A 23,562-nucleotide genomic window follows, 5' to 3' on the forward strand; every position below is an offset into this window, starting at 1 on the left:
AACGCGTGATGGCGGAGGCGAAGTTGTTTCGCTTCGCCTGATCTCGCATCCGATGATGCCTGGCGGATCGTGATATGGCGAGGGCATCGCCCTACACAGCGCGAGCCCCGACAACCACTTCCGATCGAATTCGGAACATTGAAACACATTCAAAAAGTGTATAATTATTATTGAGTATAAAGCTTAAGAAAAACGACCACAGTTGTAAAATTTTCTTTTATAGATTATTAAAATAGAGTTGTAAATTGGAGATGAACAAAAAGTTGTAATAATTTGGTATTCTTTAATTAATAGAGTCAATTACAAACATAGTAGACTTATGTTAGACATACATTTTAACAGCGTTATTGAAAAACGCTTTTTTAGCGGTTTTATTTCAAATAGTCTTTGCGCTGCGTTATCTCTACGTACTTAAAAAAAAATTTTTAATTATTATAACTCGATATAAATAAACAAGGATATAAATAAAAAGGATATAAAAAAAAGTTACAAATAAACAAGGATATAATTAAATATTACATATAAGGACTTAAAAGATAAAAAATTCAACTTTTTAATAACATTTTAATATTATGAAATTTTGAAGGAACAAAATTATACAGATTTATTTGAGGTACAAATCTTAAGAGAAGAATATTATAGAACCTAAGAAAAGAACATCAAACTACCTTTAGTCAATAAAAATGTAAATAAAGAATGAATTGTTTTACATCTTATTTAAACGTAAATGCCTGAAATATAACATTAACATTTTAAATGTCAAACAATGTTAACTTACAATGCGGATTATTCCACTGCATCTCATTTTTTCTTATAAATATAGACACTGGTATATATGTATAAAACCACGGTTTTATAAATAGAGGCTTGGGAAAATAACACCAGAGTCCGTTTTTGCGTATGACTTAAACAACAATCACGGTGACATTGTGAGTATCAATAGTTTTACTGTAGACTTTACATTAAAAAAAAAAATTTGTATATAATATACATATAATCATACTTTTTTTAAGATTAAAACACTAATTAGTCATGGATGATAAAAAAACATATAAATTGTTGGACGGTATTAACCCCGAAGATATCGTTATTTCTGGTATTAGTGGCAGATTTCCAGATTCAGACAACATGAATCAGTTGCGAGAAAATCTATTTAATAAAGTCGATCTTGTTAGAGCAAATCATGATCGATGGGAAATAGGTAAAATTTTATTATTCATAATTTTATTATATAGTTTTTTACGCATTTACTCTCGTAAAAATTTAGTGCAACTTTTGATTGGCTGTTGGACAGTTACATCAGTTGTTTAGTAATTAACCAGTAAAATTTTTTACGTTAATCAAGACATAACAATTTTTTCGTAGTTATTATATAGAATTTTGTGTACACTATTGTGTAGAACTGTAGAACAATGTAGAAAAACTATAATACATCTAAATAGTTATTTAATAGTACTAGACACCACAGACGCGCGCTTCGCGCGCAGTACTTAACTTTTTATTTTTCAAAAATAAATTACAATAATAATTGTATAGATAACCATTCATACGAATTTGACAGCTGTCGATGACTAAAAGACGTCTGATATTAGACATCTTTGAGGGCCCGGCAGATTAGTGCAATTTTGTGACGTACGACGCGCGATATCCAATGAGAGCTGTTTTTTCGAAAAAGCAGAGCTCTTATTAGATATCGTGCATCGCAAAATCGTTGGTCTGCCCGAACCTTAGGGCCTAAACACAATGCCAGGCAACTGGCAATAGAAAGAGAAATAATGAAAGAGAGAAAGAGAGAAAGGATCTTCTTCTCTCTTTTTTTCTTTCTTTATTTCCTATTCCTATTGCCTATTGCCTGGTATTGTGTGATGGCCTTTAGTTGTCTTACAAGGGAACTGACGAAAGTGTCTCTCACCAATTTTAATGCGCTTTCGATATGTTGTAAAACAAAAAAATATTACACCCATATTTTTTTTAGCGGCGTATCTCGACGTTTAAGAGTTGAAACCACCCCTCGAAAATAACGCATTTTTTTCGTTTTTGGCAAATATCTTTGAAAATATAAGATTTATGAAAAAATGTTCTATACAAAAGTTTTATAGCATTTTATACTCTTTACAATGGTATATTCATATCTTTCAAAAAGGACAATGTTAGAAATCGTCGATTTTCGGCCCCATTTGCAAATGGAAAAAACCTATTCCATATGATTCTTAGACCCATATACAATGCAAAAATAAAGCTCAAAAAACGGGAAATTCTGGGGAAAACTTTTGCCAAGTTTTAATAAACATTTAATTTAATAAATTTAATAAACATTTAATAAAACGTGTTATTTAATTTCATCTTTCTAAAGTTTTATAACCTTTCTTTAGTTTTAATTTATATTTCTTAAATATTTACTTTAATATTTTTGAAAATTACATACTGTGCATTTATTAATTGGCATGCATCTTTTAAATCTTAAATTATGTACCATTTGATGAACGCACAGTGTTATCTTTGTAAGCAATTTTTTCTCGTACGAGTTTGAAAATCGGGCCTCAGATTGTATAATTTGGACCTGTTCCTACACGAAAAATGACAGAATATATCCACCTCTCTGTCGGTTATCCCCGCGCGCGTCACAATGCACCAAGGCCCCTCCATTAATATAAGCTCTATGGTCAAACTACATGAATTTCCACCAAGGTGTTTCTGATTAATAAATAAATTATGTTACTCCTATGGCAATTACTATAAATACACATTTATCGAGAAAGTGTATCTTAAACTAAAATTTTACAAAAAAAAGATAAACATTAAGACGCTTAATATCTTTATTGGACTCTATCTCTTATTAGATTGTCTTCCGGATATAACAAGCCGTATGGGAACAATCAATAACATCAAAAAATTTGATACACGTTTTTTTCAATTACCTTTCAATCAAGCTCACATACTTACGCCTGAAGTGAGATTGTTAATGGAACATTCTTATGAAGCAATTATCGATGCGGGAGTTAACCCAAAACAATTACGAGGAAAAAATACTGCTGTAATTATGGGGTCATATTTAATTGAAACGCAAAACAAATTTTTATATGAGAAAGCTCAGGTAAAGAAAAAAAGTATTCTAATTAATATGTAAATGTATAACAAAAAAGATTAAACTTACAATCATGTGTGTATTAGTATTTTGTAACATGGAAATATTTTTATCATTAGTTAAGCGGTCTGAATATTATTGGATGTAGCAAATCTACAACAGCGAACATGATATCATATTACTTGGATCTGAAAGGACCATCACATATAATCGATACAGCCTGCAGTTCTAGCCTTTATGCCGTGGCACTTGGTAGCAATTACATTATGTCAGGATTATGCGAAGACGCGATAGTTGGGACTGCAAATCTATGTTTTAGTCCAACTATTAATCTTTTATTTACACGACTTGGTATTTTTAAAATTTATTATTAGTTACTATATATATAAATAACTCAATGTATAGGAATTAAAGTCTTATTTTTCTATTCACAAAAAAATAAAATTCTATGAAATATCTTCTATAAGTTTTAAGTAAAAATTATAATAAGATTTCTGATTAAGTTGGGTAACATTTAAAATGGACGAAACAGTTAGGTCTTTAATTTTTTTAAAGTAAATAAGCTTAGCCAATATAAACTAAAGCACGCCTTTTTAAATAAATTTTTATCTTACAGGTGTTTTATCACCTAATGGTCATTGCAGACCTTTTGACAGCGCTGCAAATGGTTTTGTACGGAGCGAAACAGTAGCAGTGATATATCTTCAAAAAGCAAAGAATGCAAAAAGGATTTATGCTACATGTCCACATATTAAAGTAAATAACGATGGTTATAAAGAAGAAGGAATAACATTCCCATCGTCTTTTATGCAGAGTACTCTATTAACGGAATTTTACAATGAGTGCGGAATACCGACATCTTGCTTGGATTATATTGAAACACATGGTACCGGTACGAAAGTTGGTGATCCTCAGGAAATTAATGCAATGAATGTTTTGTATAAAAATAGAGAAACTCCTTTAATGATTGGTTCCGTGAAATCTAATCTCGGTCATTCTGAACAAGCGAGTGGCATGGTTCAGATTGCTAAGGTAAAAGAAATAATTTTTGTTATTATTTATTATTTCTTAAATAATTTTTATTGTGTGTGTGTATGTGCGTGCGTGCGTGCGTGCGTGCGCGCGCGTGTGTGTGTGTGTGTGTGTGTGTGTGTGTGTGTGTGCGCGCGTGTGCGTGTGTGCGTGTGTGTGTGTGCGCGCGTGTGCGTGTGTGCGTGCGTGCGTTTGCGCGCAGTTACATGTATATGTATATATATACACATATAAAATTATTTGCACATATGCATACACATCAGTGCAAAGAAATTTATTTTAATGAAAATAGTTTAATCAGTCACTTTATCTGTTAGAAAGTTAGAATATAAAGATTTATTAAACTTTCATAAAATTTATTACAATTAAGATAATAAGACATAAGTAATGTACAATTAATTAATAACTTATTATTAATAAATTAATTCAAATTTTTAATTTAAAACTTATAAGAGAAAATATTGTCAAGTGCTGCTTGTAAACCGTTTAATTACTTCAAACTTCAGAGTAATACATTTACGAATTACAAACCTTTTGACTCATTTCTTATTAATCGTTTTCCATGTACAGTATCATGTATGAGTATTTATCGTTACTGATTTATGATCTCCAATCGATATCTCCAGTCTAACAAAAAATTCTGGAGACTATGTGTATTGTCCACTTTGATTGTAAAGCTAAATGGCATTGAAAAGTATACTGTGATGGCTATAATAGGCTTGTACTTTTTTATAAATACAAATAGTATTAAAATCTCTTAAACTCACCAAGTTAAGTCATGATGAGAATATGAAGAGAAATATGGATATCATAGTCGAAGATTCCAAAGAATAAATCATAGAATAAATATTAAGAAAAACATTAAGAATGAATATTACAAATTTAAGAAATACATTTGCGTGTAATACTATAATAAATGTAATAATTAATATCCAAAACTGTCCTTATTTTAAATACAAGTTGTTATTACGACTGTCACTTTTGTAATAATTCCTCATAATTTTCTTGCACACTAAATAATAAACAAGGACAGCATTTGATATTATAATTTGTTTAAAGTCAAAATTTATGAGTGATGTAACGAATCAGTAATATCTGATTGCAAATTTGATTATTCCCGATATTAATCTTTTTTCTAAAGTTTGTTTCGTAATCATTTTTTTTATCCCATTTGAAATCGTGATTGTGATTCTATACTACGTTCGATTATTGTTAATTACTGAATGAGTGTTGATATTTCAATTAATATAATGACATAAATTTAAAAATTTGTTTTTAATCGTCTACTTATTTCCCAACATATCAAGAAGTTTTACAATTCTTGCGAGATCATATATACTACGTTCTTCTTCAATCTTTTGGAAAAATATATTTCTGTCCCTTGATATGGTAATTTATCTAATAGTAATTTTACAGGTTTAAAATAAGATTTTTTTTTAGTTTTATGATTCTCAGTGATGTTTGTAATTCACAAATTGTAATTTGCAAATTCTGAAGATTGAAATAATTTAATGCCTTGTTATGATTTTTTATATTAAAAGTTCTTACAAAATATTACTGTTAATTCAAATTTGTTATTGATTTTCGAAGACAATAATAGCATTTGAAAGCGGTTTTGTTCCTCCAAATATTAATTATACAACACCACGGAATGATATAGATGCCCTAATAAATAAAACTGTTTGTGTCACCGAAAAACCGATGCCACTTAAAAACGGTTACGTAGGTATCAATTCTTTTGGTTTCGGAGGAGCTAATGCTCATATATTGTTAAAGTGGAATAACAAACAGAAAGTTAGCAATGGAGCAAACAATGATAACTTGCCCAATCTTGTGACATTATCTGGACGTACTGAAGAATCAGTAAAGTCTTTTTTAAACGACGTTAGTATAGATATTTTGAAATTAATTTTAATCTTATTTTATATTATAATTTTTGTTTTAAGAAATTTATTATTTTAGGTTATTAGTTATTCAAAAGATGTAGAATACATGCGTTTGCTACACGACATCCATGCAGACAAGATAGAGGGTCACCCATGGAGAGGATTTATTATACTTAATAGTAAGCAAGAATTAACAAAGGAAATTCGAAACTGTGAAAGCATGAAAAGACCTATTTGGTTTATATTTTCTGCTCTGGGCACTCAATGGCCAGAAATGGGTATATACTTCATATTTTATGTTATACACATTGAATTAATAGAATAATACATATAATTTTTAAATTAAAATCAGGACAAAATTTACTGAAATTTGAAGTTTTTGCAAATACAATAAAAATATGCGATAGTACTTTAAAACCATACGGTATAAGTGTTACTGACATCTTAACAAAAACAGAAAAAATGTGCGAAAATGCTTTATGTGTGTTTCTTGGTATCGTCGCTATTCAGGTAAGATATTATATTATGTCACAAAGCTATAATTACAAAGCTATAAAAATTATACTTTAATTTTATAAAAGTTTATGTCGATTTATAAGAACATATCTTAAATTATATTTTACTCTTTCATAATTAATTTTATTTATATTATAAAATTCAAATTATTAGTATAAATAAAAAATGTAATTTAAAATTTAATTAAAAATATTTTTATTGAAAAAATAAGAATACATAGGAAGGTGTTAAAATTAAATTATTTTATTTACAATAAAATAATTTTAAAAGAAATTAATACATGATGCTTATTAATTATTATGTTATTTAATTATAAATGAAATAATTTATTTAATAAAATAGAATATATAATTTAAAAAATTTTAATTTGGTAAACTTTAATTTTTATTTTATTATTAAAAAATTCAGGTTATTAATAAACATTTTATTATTATTAAATATATATATATATATATAATTAATATATATTAATATTGATTAAATTAATATATATACATATATAATTAATATATATAAATATTGAATATATAAAAAATTTAAGTAATATTTTATAATAAATACATATATTGTCCGGTTGTGGAATGATTTGTACATATTTGTAGATTGGCTTAGTGGATCTCTTGACATCCTTAGGAATTATTCCGGATTACATGATTAGTCATTCTGCTGGTGAACTCGGTTGCGCCTATGCTGATAAATGTCTCACCACTGAACAAACCATTTTGTCAGCATACTTTATAGGTTTGGCATGTGTCGAAGGAAAAGTAATTCGTAGCTCGATGGCACTTGTCAATCTTAATTATGAAAGCCTAAAAAATATGTGTTTAACGGATATTGAAATAATATGCCGCAATAGCGGAAATAGCAGCGTTGTGTGTGGTCCCACAGAATCCATACAAAAATTTATTAAAAAATTGCAGGTAGCATTATATAGTTCTTGTATTTTATAAAGAAATAAAAAACTTAAATCTAATAATTTTCAAAATGTCAAACTCTTCAATTTAAGGTACAATTATTTATTCCACTTGAAACTGATAAATTTTATATTTTTATGTTATTAGAATAATAATATTCATGTGAAAGAAATCTACTGCAATGTACCATATCATAGTTCTTATCTCGCATCCGTAAAAATTCAACTTCTGTCAAATTTAAACAATATAATACCACGGCCGAAGAAACGGAGTTCAAAATGGATCAGTTCCTCAATACCTTATACGGAATGGTTTACTTCAGCATCAAGTTTATCATCGGCGGACTATCATACGCGTAGTATATTGAGCACCGTTCTCTTTGAGCAAACAACGCAGCTAATTCCAAGTAACGCTGTGATTGTCGAAATTGCACCAGACAGCGTTTTGCAAAACGTTTTGAAAGAATCCTTGCATCCGAAAGTAGCAAACATTGTACTAAACAGACGGATTGAACAAAATATTGAAGTATTTTTACAAGGAATTGGGAGACTCTACAATTATGGTTTACAACCGCAAATCGCCAATCTATACCCACCAGTGGAATTTCCAGTTAGTCGAGGAACTCCGATGATCTCTCCATCGATTAGGTACAAAATATATTACAATAATTTAGATATTATGATCTAAATGTTGTCTACATATAAAATACTTATTGCTCGAAAAATTGTTCTTAGCTAAGTTATATGCAGATATAATGAAGATATCAGTTGTTAAAAAAATTAGTTTTTTAAAGTTAATATAAAAATTAGATAAACGTTTATTATAAACGTAAAGAAAAAACAAAAAAAGTAAAATGATAAAATTATTATTAATATAAATAATTTTATCACTTTACATACAGAGATGTGTGACGGATAAAAAAAATTGTCTTTTCAAATATTTTTAACAATCACCTGGCACTTTAAAGAAAACAAGATGGCAATTCCAATGTAACTTCTAAACTTGCGGAAAATCTCACGAATTTTTCGAAAATTCCTCGCCTTTTGAATTACCTTTGAAGATTGAGTCAGTCATTAAAAATGTTTAATAGTTTACTATTACGCTTAATAGTTAGTATACATATGATTTTATAGTATATGAATAAGGCTTGTAATTTTAGATGGAATCATTCTGAAGATTGGTTTATAATGGACCATAAAATAGAAAAACATACAGAAAGAGAAATGTACATTGAAATTTCACTCAATGATATAGATTACGATTATATGGCCGGACATGTAATAGATGGAAGAAATTTTTTGCCCGCGACAGGTTATCTTACAATTGTATGGCAAACTATTGGCATGATGAAAGGATTAATGTACCCAACAGTACCAATAATATTTCGAGATGTAAAGTTTAATCGTGCTACTTATTTGACAAAAAATAATACTATAATATTAAAAATTGCAATACAGAAAGGTATTCATTGAATAAATAATTTTAAAACATAGTCGTGGAGAATGTATGTAATATAAAAAAAATTAAATTATTATAGATGGAAAATTTGAAATAACCGAAGATAATAGCGTTGTGGTAACAGGCACAGTGTACGGTACACCGAATCCAGAACAAGAAATGACTTCGACAGATTCATTATCAGAGAATTATGATGAAGAAGAACAAATGATGACCCGAGATATCTACAAGGAGTTGAAACTCCGCGGTTATCAATACAGTGGATGGTTTCGTGGATTAAAGAGTGCATCTGTTTCAGGCAATAAAGGACATATTATTTGGAAAAATTGGGTAACGTTTATGGATGCCATGCTACAAATGCGTCTTATTGGATACGATACTAGGGATTTGTATATTCCTACGAGTATTCAAAAACTGCTGATTAATCCTAAACTTCATATTTCAAAGCTACGAGATAATGCAGATTACGTGAAAGGTATGTCAAACATGGTTAACCGTAGGTGTCAATTAGTAAATGCTGTTTTATTTACAATACAAGTATAGCTTCTAAAATACAGTAAAAAATCTGTGTGGAATTATACATATAAGCGTACATTTTAGATACTATATTACCGGTACATATATACAGAGAGATAGACACGATTATATCAGGCGGAATAGAGATACAAGGCCTTAAAGCTATTCAGATTTCTCGTCGGAAATTAACCCAAGAGGCCGTTATCGAGCAACATATATTTACAGCTCATCAAGATAGTGCTTATATTTCTTTAAATGAAGCGATTCGGATATCAGCACAACTCGCGCTGGAAGACAATCAAATTACTAAAGTAAAAGCTATTGAACTGGTAGAAGACGTCGATGATGTTACATTAGAATACCTTTCATCTTCATTGTTAATTGAAGCTTTTAAGGATGTACCATTGATACAAACGACTGTTACTCTATTAACATCGCCGAATCGATTCAGTTCAGTAGATTTATCACAAAATATCTTAATTACTGATATAAACAAACCAATCATAAACGATAAAGTTTTAATAGTTGCCGGATTCAATCTTTTGTCTAAACAGCAAACTTCTTTAGAGGGACTTTTGCCATTTCTAAAAGAGGGTGGCTATCTGTTGACGCGTGAAAAGTGCGACATGTATGACTATAGCAAGTATCAGCAACAATACGAATTAAATGTTATTCTTAAAAAGCGCACTGATAACGAAATAATTGTTCTTATAAAGAAAAAAGTTTATATAAAAGAACGAATTGTTGTTCATATAAGTAATAATAACTTTAACTGGTTAGATGATTTAAAGCCACTTGTAAGCGACAAAAACAAACTCGAGGAGAATAGTAGAATTATAATTGTTGGAGAAGGAGACTTTGAATGTGGTCTGTTGGGTTTTGTTAACTGCTTGAGAAAGGAACCAGGTGGAGAACTTGTTAGGGGTGTGTTTATTCAAGACAAAGAGGCTCCTAAATTTTCCCTTCAAGACCCATTCTATTTACAGCAATTGGAAAAAGACATGACTATTAATGTATTACGGACTAATAAAATTTGGGGATCGTACAGACATTTACGATTACCACGACGGGAAACCGAACCTGTTCCTACCGCTCACGTTAGCCAAACGGTACGTACAAGATCTTTTTAAAGCACATCGATAATGTGTTGATGCGCAATAACATTATGTACTTTTATATTTTAAATTTTTTGATTTTCATTTATTATTTTTTTATTAAAAATGTAAGTATATATACAATATATATATATATATATATATATATATGTGTGTGTGTGTGTGTGTGTGTGTGTGTGTGTGTGTGTGTGTGTGTGTGTGTGTGTGTGTGTATGATGTACTGTTATGTAAAATAATTGACTCTTTTTTGATAGATTTGTGGTGATCTGAGTACATTTTGTTGGACAGAGAGTGACATATCTGTCCGCTATCGTCGTGAAGATTTAGTACATGTTGTATATTCATCCCTTAATTTTAGAGATGTAATGCTTGCTACTGGTAAATTAGTACATAATATGGCACTTTCTCGAGGACGGTTATTTGAGCATATTCCTCTTGGATTGGAATACGTTGGATTCGATGTCAACGGTCAAAGAGTAATGGGGATTAATGATACTAAGTAAATAACTATTTTAAAAGCAGTTATATTTTTTAATATAAAAAAAATTAAAAATAACTTAAAATAATTTTTTTTAGTTGTATAGCAAACGTTGTTGTAAAGAATAAAGATTTATGTTGGAGTATACCGGATGCGTGGACATTTGAAGAAGCTGCGACAATCCCATGCGTATACAGTACAGTTTATTTCGCCTTATACATTTATGGAAAAATGAGAAAAGGCGATAAAGTTCTTATACACTCTGGCACTGGCGGCATTGGACAGGCAGCTATTCACCTCGCTCTCCAAGAAGGATGCGAAGTGTTCACTACTGTAGGCACGAGCGAGAAACGAGATTTTATTAAAAAAATGTTTCCTTCAATTTTGGATGAACATATTGGAAATTCTCGAGATACTAGCTTTGAACAAATGATAATGCGACAAACAAACGGTCGAGGCGTTGATATCGTGCTGAATTCGTTAGCAGAAGAAAAGCTAATCACTTCCGTTCGTTGTTTGGCTCAAAACGGCCGTTTTTTGGAGATCGGAAAGTTTGATCTTGTTTCTAACAATCCTCTTTGTATTTCTGCGTTTCAGAAAGGTATTAGCTTTCATGGAATTTTATTAGATAATATGTTTATTGGTGATCACAAGTATAAATCCATATTACGCAAAATGATAACCGATGGTCTTAAGAACGGAATCATCAAACCTATTCAAGTAAAAGTTTTCCCGAAAACAAATATTGAAGAAGCTTTTAGATACATGGCGAGTGGAAAACACATGGGAAAGGTAAGTTTGTGATTATTAATAACATAGAAATTTAATTTTTTGTTATAATGTTGCACATAAATATTTCATAGATAATTTATATTTATTTTTAATATATATAAATGTTTATAGATTATTATAAATATTCGGGAAAGAAATAAAGATTTAGATGAGTCCATTATCGCATATCGTCGCTATTATTGTCTCAGAAACAAAAGTTATATTATATTGGGAGGTTTGGGTGGATTCGGATTAGAGTTAACAGACTGGCTAATATTTCGTGGTGCCAGAAACATAACATTGGTTTCACGAAATGGAATGAAAAACGGTTACCAGCGAATGAAGATTCGATTATGGAAATCGTATGGTGTAAATGTGCTAATTATCAAGAACATCAATGTTGCTGATCCCGATGATTGTGCATACCTCTTGCGAACTGCTGAAAACATAGCACCAATAGACGCGATATTCAACCTCGGTGTGGTATTGAAGGATAATGTACTAAAGAATCAAACTGAGGAGACATTTGCAGAGTCATTTCAGTCAAAGGCTCGAGCGACGCAAATTTTGGACAAACTTTCCAGAAAATTTTGCTCTAACCTGAGACATTTTGTAGTGTTCTCTTCCGTTTCCTGTGGCAGAGGCAACGGTGGACAAACGAATTATGGCATGGCTAACTCTGTTATGGAAAGGGTTTGCGAAAAGAGGGCGGAAGAAGGATTACCCGGATTGGCCATTCAGTGGGGAGCTGTTGGTGATGTGGGTCTCGTCGCTGACATGCAGGAGAACGATAAGGAATTGATTATTGGTGGCACCTTACAACAAAAAATTTCCTGTTGCCTTAATGAACTTGATAAGTTCTTACTTCAAAGCCACCCTATTGTGAGTAGTATGGTGGTAGCTGAAAAGGAAATAGGATCTTTTGGACAAGGAAGTCTAGTAGAAACTATCGCCAGTATTTTAGGTAGGTACAGATATTTATTTTTTCTTTATACTTGCTATATTTTTTATTCTTTTTATACATTTTATATTAATTTATTACTTAACACATCAATACATTATAGCTGAATAAAAGTCAAAATAATTTTCTGTTTATATTATAGACATAAAAGATATGAAAGTTGTAAGTCAAAATACATCTCTGGCCGAACTTGGAATGGATTCCATGACGACCATGGAAATTAAACAAACTTTGGAACGAGAATTCGATATTTTTCTAACTGTTCAAGAAATCCGCAATCTCAACTTTACAAAGCTTAATAATGCATTCAATATGAACGTCAGTGACGATAAGATAAAAAATAAAAAAGATTTTGATATAGAAAATATAGATATCTCAAAACTTGGTTTTGTTGGTTTTGTAAGTGATAAAGACTTCATTACAGAAAATTATATTAATTTCTCGACTAAAAGACAGAATACTACGACTGAAGTTTTTCTTGTACCGGGAATTGACGGATGTGGGACAGTATTCGATCATTTGGTATCAGAGATTAATTTTTCAGCAACGTCTTTACATTATAATACAAATAACATCAACGCTGCAAACTTCATATTAGGGATAATTGATTGTCTCACCAATGTACGCAAACATACTAATAATTTTATATTATATTTACAAAGAATTTTTATTATTTTATAAGACATACAATTTTACTAATATTTAATATTTTTACAGCATGTATTAACAAAACTAAGAGACGGAAAAGACTTTGTAATGGTAGGATACTCTTTTGGGTCTATTATTGCAATTGAGTTGACAAGAAGATTGGAATCCTTGAATTTTAAAGGCCGTTTGGTTCTTATCGACGGCGCTCCTGAACAAATACAAATGATAAGTAAACATTTTGTATCAGATTTTAACAATGATACAGATCTTCAGATTAATGTTTTAACTATAATTATGAAAGTTTATTTATCTATTAAAGAGGAAACTATTGGAGAGGTAACTTTTTCTCGATTATCTATCAAAATTAATTTATAATATATTACTATATTTATATGTTTTTGTTTTTTTAGTAAAAATCATTATTATTAATTTTTTTATAGTTTAGCATTTTAATAGATTTGTGTTTTAAAGTAAATCTTTTATTAAAAAAATATTTAATTTTTTTAATAGATTGTAACAAAATTAAAAAAATGTAAAACCTGGGAAGAGAGATATAGTATTTTTGCCAATCAATTCTTAGCTTTGTCAACGTTACTTTCGCCTGTAAATTTAAAAACGTTGTCCTCGACGGTTTACAATCTTTTGTCTTCTCTTCAACAATATAATCTTTTTTCATCGCCGCCCATTCAGTCTCCAATAATGTTATTAAAGTCTACATACTCATTTACTATTCCTGCACTTGAAGAGGATTACGGTTTGCAAAAGGTATTTTAAAACAATATTATACTAATGTATTTTGTTACTTAAATTAAAAAAAAATTTTTTGTTAATAATGTTTATAATTATTTAAGGTAACTCAAAATATAGTAAAGGTACATTACATAGAGGGTAATCATGTGACGATCTTAAAGAACATGAAAGTTTTAGATGCAATTAACGGCGAGCCACCATTTATAATTTAAAATCTTAATTTATTTATAATTTTATAATTTAAATTTAAGTTTATTATCATAATTTTAATATAAATTTATATAATACAAATATTATGTTATATATTGTGTTACATATTAATATTATAATAATTATTTTATTACATTAAATAAATGGTGCTTTTTAATGGAAAATTCCTAAATTATGCATACCTAAATATCTTTTTTAACTGTTAAATATCTGTAACTTTGTAAAGCTTACTGTAATACAATCATCATTTTTTAAAAAAGATATGTAATAAAGTCTCTATGTTGATTAGTTTTCTTGCTCGGTTTACTTCGTATTGTTAAAGTAGCTGTTTAAAAATTAAACATAGAAATAAATTATGATTATTATTAATATATCAGTTTGACAATTGTGACATTTTGATGAATAATTACAAAAAACAATTAGAAAGAATAATTTATAATATTAATTATATGAGTATTAAGTAAGTAAAATTTTTTATTTTATACACGTGCGTATAAGTACTTGTATAAGTAAAATAAAAATTTATAACAACTCATTCAACGTTTTGCGTCAATATGCACAATTGCAAGCAACTCCAAACTTCCTGCACAAACATAAATATGTAAAATAAAGAATTTTTAACAACTAATTTTGACTTTTCTGTCAAAATGTACAAGTGCAAAAATAATGTTTAAGACAAATAATGTTAAAAGAAAATATATTAACAATCAAATCGTAAAAGCGCTCCGTTTATTTTGAGATATCTATGCGTACCTGAATATAACAGGATGAAAACTTTTTTACCGACTGCTTCTGCGTTTTATACAAAAATGTACAAGTACAAGGACAATCTTTAGGAGATCAATGACATTAGAAAATAATTATTGCATGTTGCACACAATATTTTTTGTTATCGAAATGTTGGTCCTTGAGTATAAAGTGATATGTGAGAAAAGGACTAAACATGAATATATAAAATAAAAAATATTTAACAACTGCTTCTGCGTTTTGTGCTAAAATGTAAGTGTAAGAACAATGTCTAAGATAAATAAAGTTAGAAAAAATAAATTATTAACAGTTGAAGTCCGGAAGCACTCGTTTTATTCCAAAGTATTCAAACGCACTTGAATACTTAAGATAAAGAATTCTTAATGATTGCTTCTACGTTTTGTGCTATAATGTACATGTGTGAAGACAATGTCTAAAAGCAATGTTAAAAAAATCAATAATTAAAAATTAAATACTGACACTATTCTATTATTGAGTTCAAAATACTCATGCGTACAAATATTTATAAGTTTAATTTTTGTGCAAATGTAAATTAGCATCTTATACAGCGTACTTATCTAAAATGAGTTCTCACCTCATATGTCGAATTGATGTCGAATTAATATTAAACAATCATGGAAAAAAACGTTGGAAATTTTAAAACAAGGATTATTTAATATTATTACAGCTATCAATAAATACTGTTTGCACAGTTATTGTGATATAATTGTGATTCGCGATCGAAATAATTCTCGAAATATTTAAAATTTTGTTTAGTAACTTAACAAAAGGATATTGATAAAATTTGGTCAAATATATGTATTTTACAATTTGTATACTTTCTGCAAATAATGCATGCAATTTATTTATTTTTGTTGCAATAAGTAGCTTTTTGTTACTTTAATAAATATTATTAGCATTGATTTGATACATATTTACATGTATATACATAATTAGAAGTCTTCTCTAAAAGCATTTCAATATTTAAATATAAATAATTTTTTGTAGGAATAAATCTCATTGGTGCTTTAAATGTCAAATTTAATAAATTATTAAGAGTTAACACATGTTTAATTTTTTTTAAGTTTTTTACGTAATTGAGTTTACTTATATAGATAATTTAGTACATGTGTTAAAATAAATTATTTTAACATGTGATTTCTTTTCACAAACTTAGGAATATATGCATTTTTTAATAAACTTTCATATTAACTAATACATATTACGTCAAATAAAGTTTCGTAAATAAGGAAAGGTTAAACAATAATAAAATTACATGCGGAATATTCAACAGTGTAATATATTAATTTTTTCTTTTCCATCTTCACAATTAATGCAGGTGAATACTCGCGTACAAATTTTTTATATACAAGTTATATGAAAAGTTTAAATTTTCAGAGATAAAATTTTGAAAAAAAAAAAAAATGTTATACAAAAGTTGTACGTTTTTATATGACGCATTACATAGCAATATTATTATGACCTTAAATATCATAGTCAAGTAAAACTTTAATTTTTTGAATAAAGATTTCTATTTTCATTGAAATATTCTTGCAGCTTACTTTGAAAGCTTTTTAAAATACTGTAGTAAAGTGTTTTTTTGAGTGTTTTTTTATTAAGTTCTTTGTAAGTTATAATGTATGAAAGTTACGCCGGCATTAGCATTAGCCTAACCTAAAATATACCGCGTGAAGATTGCACGGTCAAATTTACATCTTTGTATGAGACACACACACATAATATTTTATTTGCTATTTTTAAGTAATTGGAAATATAAGTACAAGAATCTATATAGAATACGTTTTCTCCTTGGATATAAAATCTGTATAAAGTATAGGTTCTCTTGTACTTATATTTCCCATTACCTAAAATTAAAATTTTAAAAACATTTTTGTTACATTTTATTATATTTTATATGACATTTTGTAAAATCTTTTTAGAATTATTGTACATAAAATTGTAAAAAGTTGAAATCTTTTTAAAAATTTTCCTCAATAATCGGTGCTATATAACTTAAGGATTAAATACAAGCGATTAATGGTATAATTATATAAGTAATCGCATCCGCATTTGTGACCTATGTGTCTTAGAATTAAGTTTTTATGCCCAAGAAAAAACGTATAAAACAGAAATCGAATTAATGGTTTTTTAAAGACTTTTTTTATGCGTGTAAAAAATACATTTATAATTTCATGTCTATTAGTAACGAATAGTAAATATCTACAGTTACTATTCACACCAATAGTAAACTATTAAAGATTCCATTAGTAATAAATAGTAAATGCCTATAGTTACTATTCATTTCAATAATAAACTATTGACGATTCCAATAGTAATGTCCGAATTTACTACTTGAAATTTCAAATAGTTCTCTCAATAGTTTCGAATAGTTATTTTTCAATAGTTTTTAATAGTTTTTTTCCGTACAGGTTACTACGAAGAGGTGAACGTGAATAAGATTCACTTGTGTTTTTGTTCTTTTATTCTTTGTATTTTTTATATTTAAATTTTTATTTTTTTTGTACTTTTTATGTATTGCATACTTAGTTTTTGTTTATAAAATACGTAGTTTGGGAAAAACATACTGCAAAGAATTTTACTATAAATATAACTGATTATTATCTAAAAAAAATTAAAGAAAATAATGTACGATTTCACAAATTGAGTAAAGTTGATAAGAAGAGATATTGTTCGAATACAAAATGTTAAATCCGAATTTAGGCATACTATGATAGGTGCACTAAATAATATTTTTGCAAAACTTGTTTTGACGATTTGCATAACTTAAAATAAAGAAAAAAAAGGAAAGAAGTATAAATATATAAGTGAGACAAAGATAAGTATTCAATAAATAAAAAAATAAAAATTTAAAACCAACAAATAAAAAATAAAAAACCAGTAGACGGCTAAGAAACGTAAAAAAATAGATGTATCCGTGAGTGCATAATTGCAAACGCACAAGCATTTGTACGCACGTATACATAGAAATATTCTTGCATAAATAGTGTTGCGCGCCGCGCGTCGCTCGGTATATTGCGCACTGCCAGTCAGTTGTGGAACCGGTCAATAATATCGATCGGCCGGTTGCCGGGAAATATTGCCGGGTAAACTAAAATGTGATAGTCAGTTTTGTGCCGGACTCCTGCCGTGGAAGACGCTCTGTAAATTTGTTTCCATTTTCGAAATAAAGTTGGTGTTCCTGTGAAATCTCGCCTTCTTTTTCGCGAGTGAGTGCGCGTATGAGTGAGAGAAGGAGCGTCTCGACGCAACAATATATATATATATATATTTGTAAAAAGCAACTACTTTTTGATTGCGTTTAACGGTATTAGTCAGGTTTTCTAAGCAAATATTGCTTGTTTACTACCATGATATGACTTTTGAGTCGCCATTTTGGATCAGCCATTTTTTAAAAATAATTTTGATTCAAGAAATCTACAAAGTTCTATATTTTTCACTTATAACTTATAGCATTAAAATTCAGCAAAAATAGAGAAATTCGAGAAAGGTCCATTTGCCTCCATTTTGTTTTCTGAAAAAAATACTGCATGCCTTTCGAAAGCTTAGACATATAGGATGCGATATATCCACGTTTTTGTGATTTTTAAAAACCATAAATAATAGTATAAATTAAAGATTTATGAAAAACAATTCGTGAAAATTTCGATTTCTTTGTTGAAAAGCGTGCTGTAATTTTTAAACAAATGGAATTTTCAAAATTCTGAAAAAGTGTCCGGTCGATCCTTAAAGGGTTAACAGTAACTCTAATATTGTTATTATCTTTAGTTAGTATTTATAATTTATTCTTACGTTTAAAACTATTTTAAATATAGTTTTAACATGTCATAAACCAATCATATTGCTGAATACATTTTAAGAAAAATTTTGAATTTAAAATTATTATGTTAAAATCTTTTTATATATAAGTGTACAAATCACATAAGAAGCATCAAGATCTATTATAATTTATTCACGTATCAATTTGAATTGTGTTATGTACATACGCGATCTTACATATATATTATTGTTATTTTTCATAATTAGTCTCTTTTACATAAAATTTGAAAAACTCTTTTTTTCCTTTTCTTTTCTTTTCCCTCATTCATCCTTTTAAAAAGAAATATTTTGAGTTATAAAAGTAAAAGTTTAAAGAAGTTACTTATACATAACATTAAAAATAGTTATAAGTCTAGAGCTTAGGTACATAACATCAGCATATATTACAATAATTATTTGATCTGATGTTTACATAAACAGTAAAAGAGGTCAGAATCATTTTTTGTTTATGGCTTAAAAATATCACGGTAAAATTTCAAATTTTATATTAAGGGGGCGTCTACATTAGGAAGCCAAAATTAAGCACTTTTTTATGATCTTTTTTTTAATGAAACTAAGCAATGGATCTTTTTGCAATTTTTATCACTTATTGTGCACGTCTTCAGGTACTCAAAACAATTTTTATTACAAAATTTTATTCATTTAATTATAAGTTGTAAGCAAAAATGCACAACTGCCTGGAAAAATTTCTTCCACACTGCGTGCATGATAACATTCGGTGAAATCGGCTAAAAGGAAAAAACCAAAGTTTTTTATAAAGTTTATGAGTATAGCTTCTGTGTGAACCAAAATTTAAATTAAAAGTTATGTAAAAAAAGTTATTTAAAAAAAAAAGTTGAAAATTTTTTACAAAAAACCGATTTTTTTTTCAAAGCGTCATTTTATAAATTTTTTATAATAAATGTATAGCTTTCTTAGATTCGCTTAGAAGCTATACTCATAAACTTTACAAAAAATTGTGGTTTTTTTCTTTATACTGGATGTTATCATGTACGCAGTGTAGAAGAAATTTTTCAAGGCAGTTGTGCCTGTTTGCTTACAACTTATAATTAAATTAATAAAATTTTGTAATAAAAATTGTTTTGAGTACCTAAAGACATGCACAATAAGTAATAAAAATCGTAAAAATATTCATTGCTTACTTTTGTTAGAAAAAAATTATAAAGAAGTGCTTAATTTCGGCCTCCTAATGAAGACGCCCCCCTTAAACCAGATATAGTTAATACTTTAACTGTAAACAAAAAGTATGTAATGTAAGCATAGCTTCTTTTCTTAGATTATCAAAAATAATAATTAAAACCATGGATAATAAGAAAACAAGTGGATTGTGGAATTGACTCCGGCGAAGAAATCGTTATTTCTGGTATTGCTGGCAGATTTCCTGATTCGGACAATATAAATCAGTTATGAAAAAATTTATTTAATAAAATTGATCTTGTTAGAGCAAATCATGACCAATGGAAAACAGGTAATCATTTTATTATTCATAATTCTATTATAACCTTAGATTTATCATTAATTAATTAATAAAATGTACTACTTTTTCTGTAATAATTATAATTATATATTTGTATATCGAGTACATTCTAAACTACAATTTTACAAAAACGATAAATATGTAACATTTTTATTGTTACAAATTATTTTTTATTAGATATCTCGGATATGTCAAGTCGTATGAGAACAGTTATAATATAAAAAAATTTGTTACTAATTTCTTCAAATTATCTTTCGATCAAACTCAGACACTCTCGCTTGAAGCGAGACTGTTAATGGAACATTATTACGAAGCAATTGTCGATGCGGGAATTAATTCAAAGCAATTACGAGGAAAAAACACTAATGAAATTATAGGGACATATTTTATTGAAACGCCAAAACAGTCTTTATATTATATAAGAAAGAATAGGTAGAGAAGAAAGTTATGATTAATACATAAATGTAGTAAGAAAAAATTAAACTTATTTTTATGTGTGCGCTAGTATTTTGTAATGCGTTATTTTATAATTAGTTAAGTGATCTGAATATTATTGAATGTAGCAAAACTACAACAGCAAACATGATTTCATATTATTTGAATGTAAAAGGACCATCACATGTAGTTGATACAGCGTGCAATTCGAGCCTTTATGCCATGGTACTTGGTCATAATTGTATTATGTCAAGAGTATGCAAAGACGCGATAATTAGGACCACAAATCTACGTTTTAGTCCAATTATTAATCCACTATTTACCAATCTTGGTATTATTTTTAACATATTACTATTATTAATTACTCTAGTAACAATACATTGGCGGAATATTGGCAAATGTTGGTTAAATATTGGTTTTCTTGGGAATGCACTAAATCTTTTCCCAATAGTGCTAATATTGGTCATACAATAAATACAAATATATTGTCAATATTGTACATTAATTGCATTTTAATATTGGGTTTATATTGGAACAGTTTTGGCCAAGATTTCCCAATATATTTTCAATATTGCATGGTCATACAATAAATGCAAATTTACTGCCAATATTATATACCAATAAATAAATGCTAATGTATTCTTATTATATTAAACTTCCAATATTATATACCAATAATTATATGGTATTGCATTTACATACAAAATGTATTGGTCAAGATTTCTTAATAAAAATCGAATATTAATTACACAATAAATATTAATATACTACCAATATCACATGTGTATTTACACAATATGTGTAAATAATTTTACATATCCGGGAAAAAATCTTTCATATAAAAACATATATAAGTATATATAAAATATGTTCATATATGTTTATATCAGTCTTCTTTCTTTTGTAAAATTTCTGTTTGATATAGAAAAATAATAGTCATACTAAAAAGATAAAAACTAATTTAAAAAATAATTTTTGCATTGCATCTTTTAAAAAAGCTAAGTATAAAAAATTATCCATATATAATTCATATATAATTGTCTATATATAATCATATATATTCCGGATATATGATTATACAGAGTCATTTAGAACAACTTTATGTCCGTAAAATGACGTATTTTTGACACAATTTTGGCGTGTGATTACCACCGCGTAAATTGCTAACTATTTTATCTTTTAACATAAAATTATGCTATAAATAAAATTTTGGTAAAGAAGAAAGTGTCTTAAAATTACGTCAGGAATACGTGTTTCTTAAACTATTAAGTTCCAAGCGGACAGTTTTCTGTGACTTCTTTTAGTGGTATTTTACACTATTAAGCTAATCCTTAAAAAATTTTACACCAACTTTTTCTTATGTAAATTTCTTGAACTTTCAAAATCCGTCGTCAGAATTTTTCAAAAATGCGATTTGAACAAGTTATATTAATTTATTTGTAAATAAGCTAATTTTTTACTAAAAGTTTTTTTTAATTAATATTTACACAGAAAACAAATGGATATATCTGTGAGAAATAAAAATCTTGCGTCCATAAACCATGAACTTTTAAATGTACATGTAAGTATATTTCAATTCAAAATAGCGACATTCAATATGGTGGAAGAAAGAAAATTTATGAAATCTTTGATTTCTCCTTTTGTAAATATTTATTTCAATTGCTTTATCATCCAAATTGGTTTTTAGAGATATTTTAGATCACTGATTGCAATTCTGTTATCAGATATGTCAAATTTAAGATGGTGGATCTAATACGGCGGTCAAAAATGTTTTAAGTCAATCAAATTTACTGAAATTTATTATATAAAGGTTTTTTGGGTTGTTAATTACAAATCTGGCATAATATTTGAATTTAAGATGGCAGATCTAATATGGCGGGTGAAAATGTTTGAAGTTAATCAAATTTAATGAAAATTACTGTATGGGATTTTTTTAGGTCGCTGATTACGAATCTGGCATCAAAATATTCAAACTTAAAATGGCGATTTGAGGTTTTTTACATCGCTGATTGCAATCCTGTTTTTCTTGATCTTGTGTTTCATCATTTTTGGTGACGTCACATTTTTTGACGCTAAAAATAAACTTTAAACATAAAAAAATATTTAGATTGCAAAGTAAATTCTAAGAATGTACGAGAAATAATATACTAATCTAGATATAACAGGTCCGTTCTAATAATATACGAATAATGATATATTATATAAGATATTATAAGAATATTCTCAGTACATTATATACGTACGTTCACAGTATGAGTACAAGATATTCTAATGATATCATGTGCTATGTGGGTATATTATACCATAAAACATTCCAATTTCCAGCAATAATATTATCAGAAAAGACATCACCAAATTCAATCAAGAAATTAAAGAAAATTTGTTTTTGAAAAGTTTCTAGCTTGCAAAAACTCTCCTAAAAAAAATCCACGAAAGAGAGCCGGAGGACAGTTTTCTATTCGAGAACAAATTAGCCCGTGCTCCTCGTCAAACCAAGAGCGCTCTCAAATAACTCATCTAAAATTCTCGTCTTCTTCGAATACGCAATCGTCGCCAATATTTGTGACATAGAATAGCAAAACAACATAAAATTTGCTCAGAGAAATTGAGGCATAAACATATGAAACTACAGGAACATTTTCTCCAGTAGGATATTTCAAATTGCAAGATTTAATACTCTGCTATTTAGTTCTCCGTACACTGACCTCAAAAGGGAACAAGCGAAA

The 23,562-nt window shown here is 28.2% G+C and overlaps 1 protein-coding gene across 3 annotated transcripts; it reads left to right on the forward strand.

Moving 5' to 3' along the window:
* Window positions 1-895: 895 nt before the first annotated feature.
* LOC105840656 (fatty acid synthase) lies at window positions 896-23,205 on the forward strand. 3 transcript variants are annotated; one of them, XM_028194842.2, is made up of 22 exons: window positions 896-929; window positions 1,014-1,201; window positions 2,841-3,094; window positions 3,205-3,436; window positions 3,702-4,117; window positions 5,708-6,001; window positions 6,080-6,281; window positions 6,356-6,513; window positions 7,122-7,439; window positions 7,581-8,080; window positions 8,593-8,894; window positions 8,971-9,366; window positions 9,492-10,516; window positions 10,777-11,021; window positions 11,099-11,792; window positions 11,904-12,735; window positions 12,875-13,353; window positions 13,450-13,716; window positions 13,891-14,145; window positions 14,232-18,412; window positions 20,201-20,392; window positions 22,328-23,205. In XM_028194842.2, the coding sequence occupies exons 2-20, from the start codon at window positions 1,033-1,035 to the stop codon at window positions 14,340-14,342; spliced, it is 7,149 nt and encodes a 2,382-aa protein (XP_028050643.2). In that variant the 5' UTR covers window positions 896-929; window positions 1,014-1,032; the 3' UTR covers window positions 14,343-18,412; window positions 20,201-20,392; window positions 22,328-23,205. The 3 variants fall into 3 exon arrangements, with proteins under 3 accessions (XP_028050643.2, XP_012543113.2, XP_012543114.2); XM_012687659.3 differs by lacking the exon at window positions 22,328-23,205 and having other exon boundaries at window positions 14,232-18,314; XM_012687660.3 differs by lacking the exons at window positions 13,891-14,145; window positions 14,232-18,412; window positions 20,201-20,392; window positions 22,328-23,205 and having other exon boundaries at window positions 12,875-13,050; window positions 13,157-13,353; window positions 13,450-13,464.
* Window positions 23,206-23,562: the final 357 nt, after the last annotated feature.

This window comes from Monomorium pharaonis, chromosome 5 (genome assembly GCF_013373865.1).
Source record: "Monomorium pharaonis isolate MP-MQ-018 chromosome 5, ASM1337386v2, whole genome shotgun sequence".
NCBI classification, from domain to species: domain Eukaryota; kingdom Metazoa; phylum Arthropoda; class Insecta; order Hymenoptera; family Formicidae; genus Monomorium; species Monomorium pharaonis.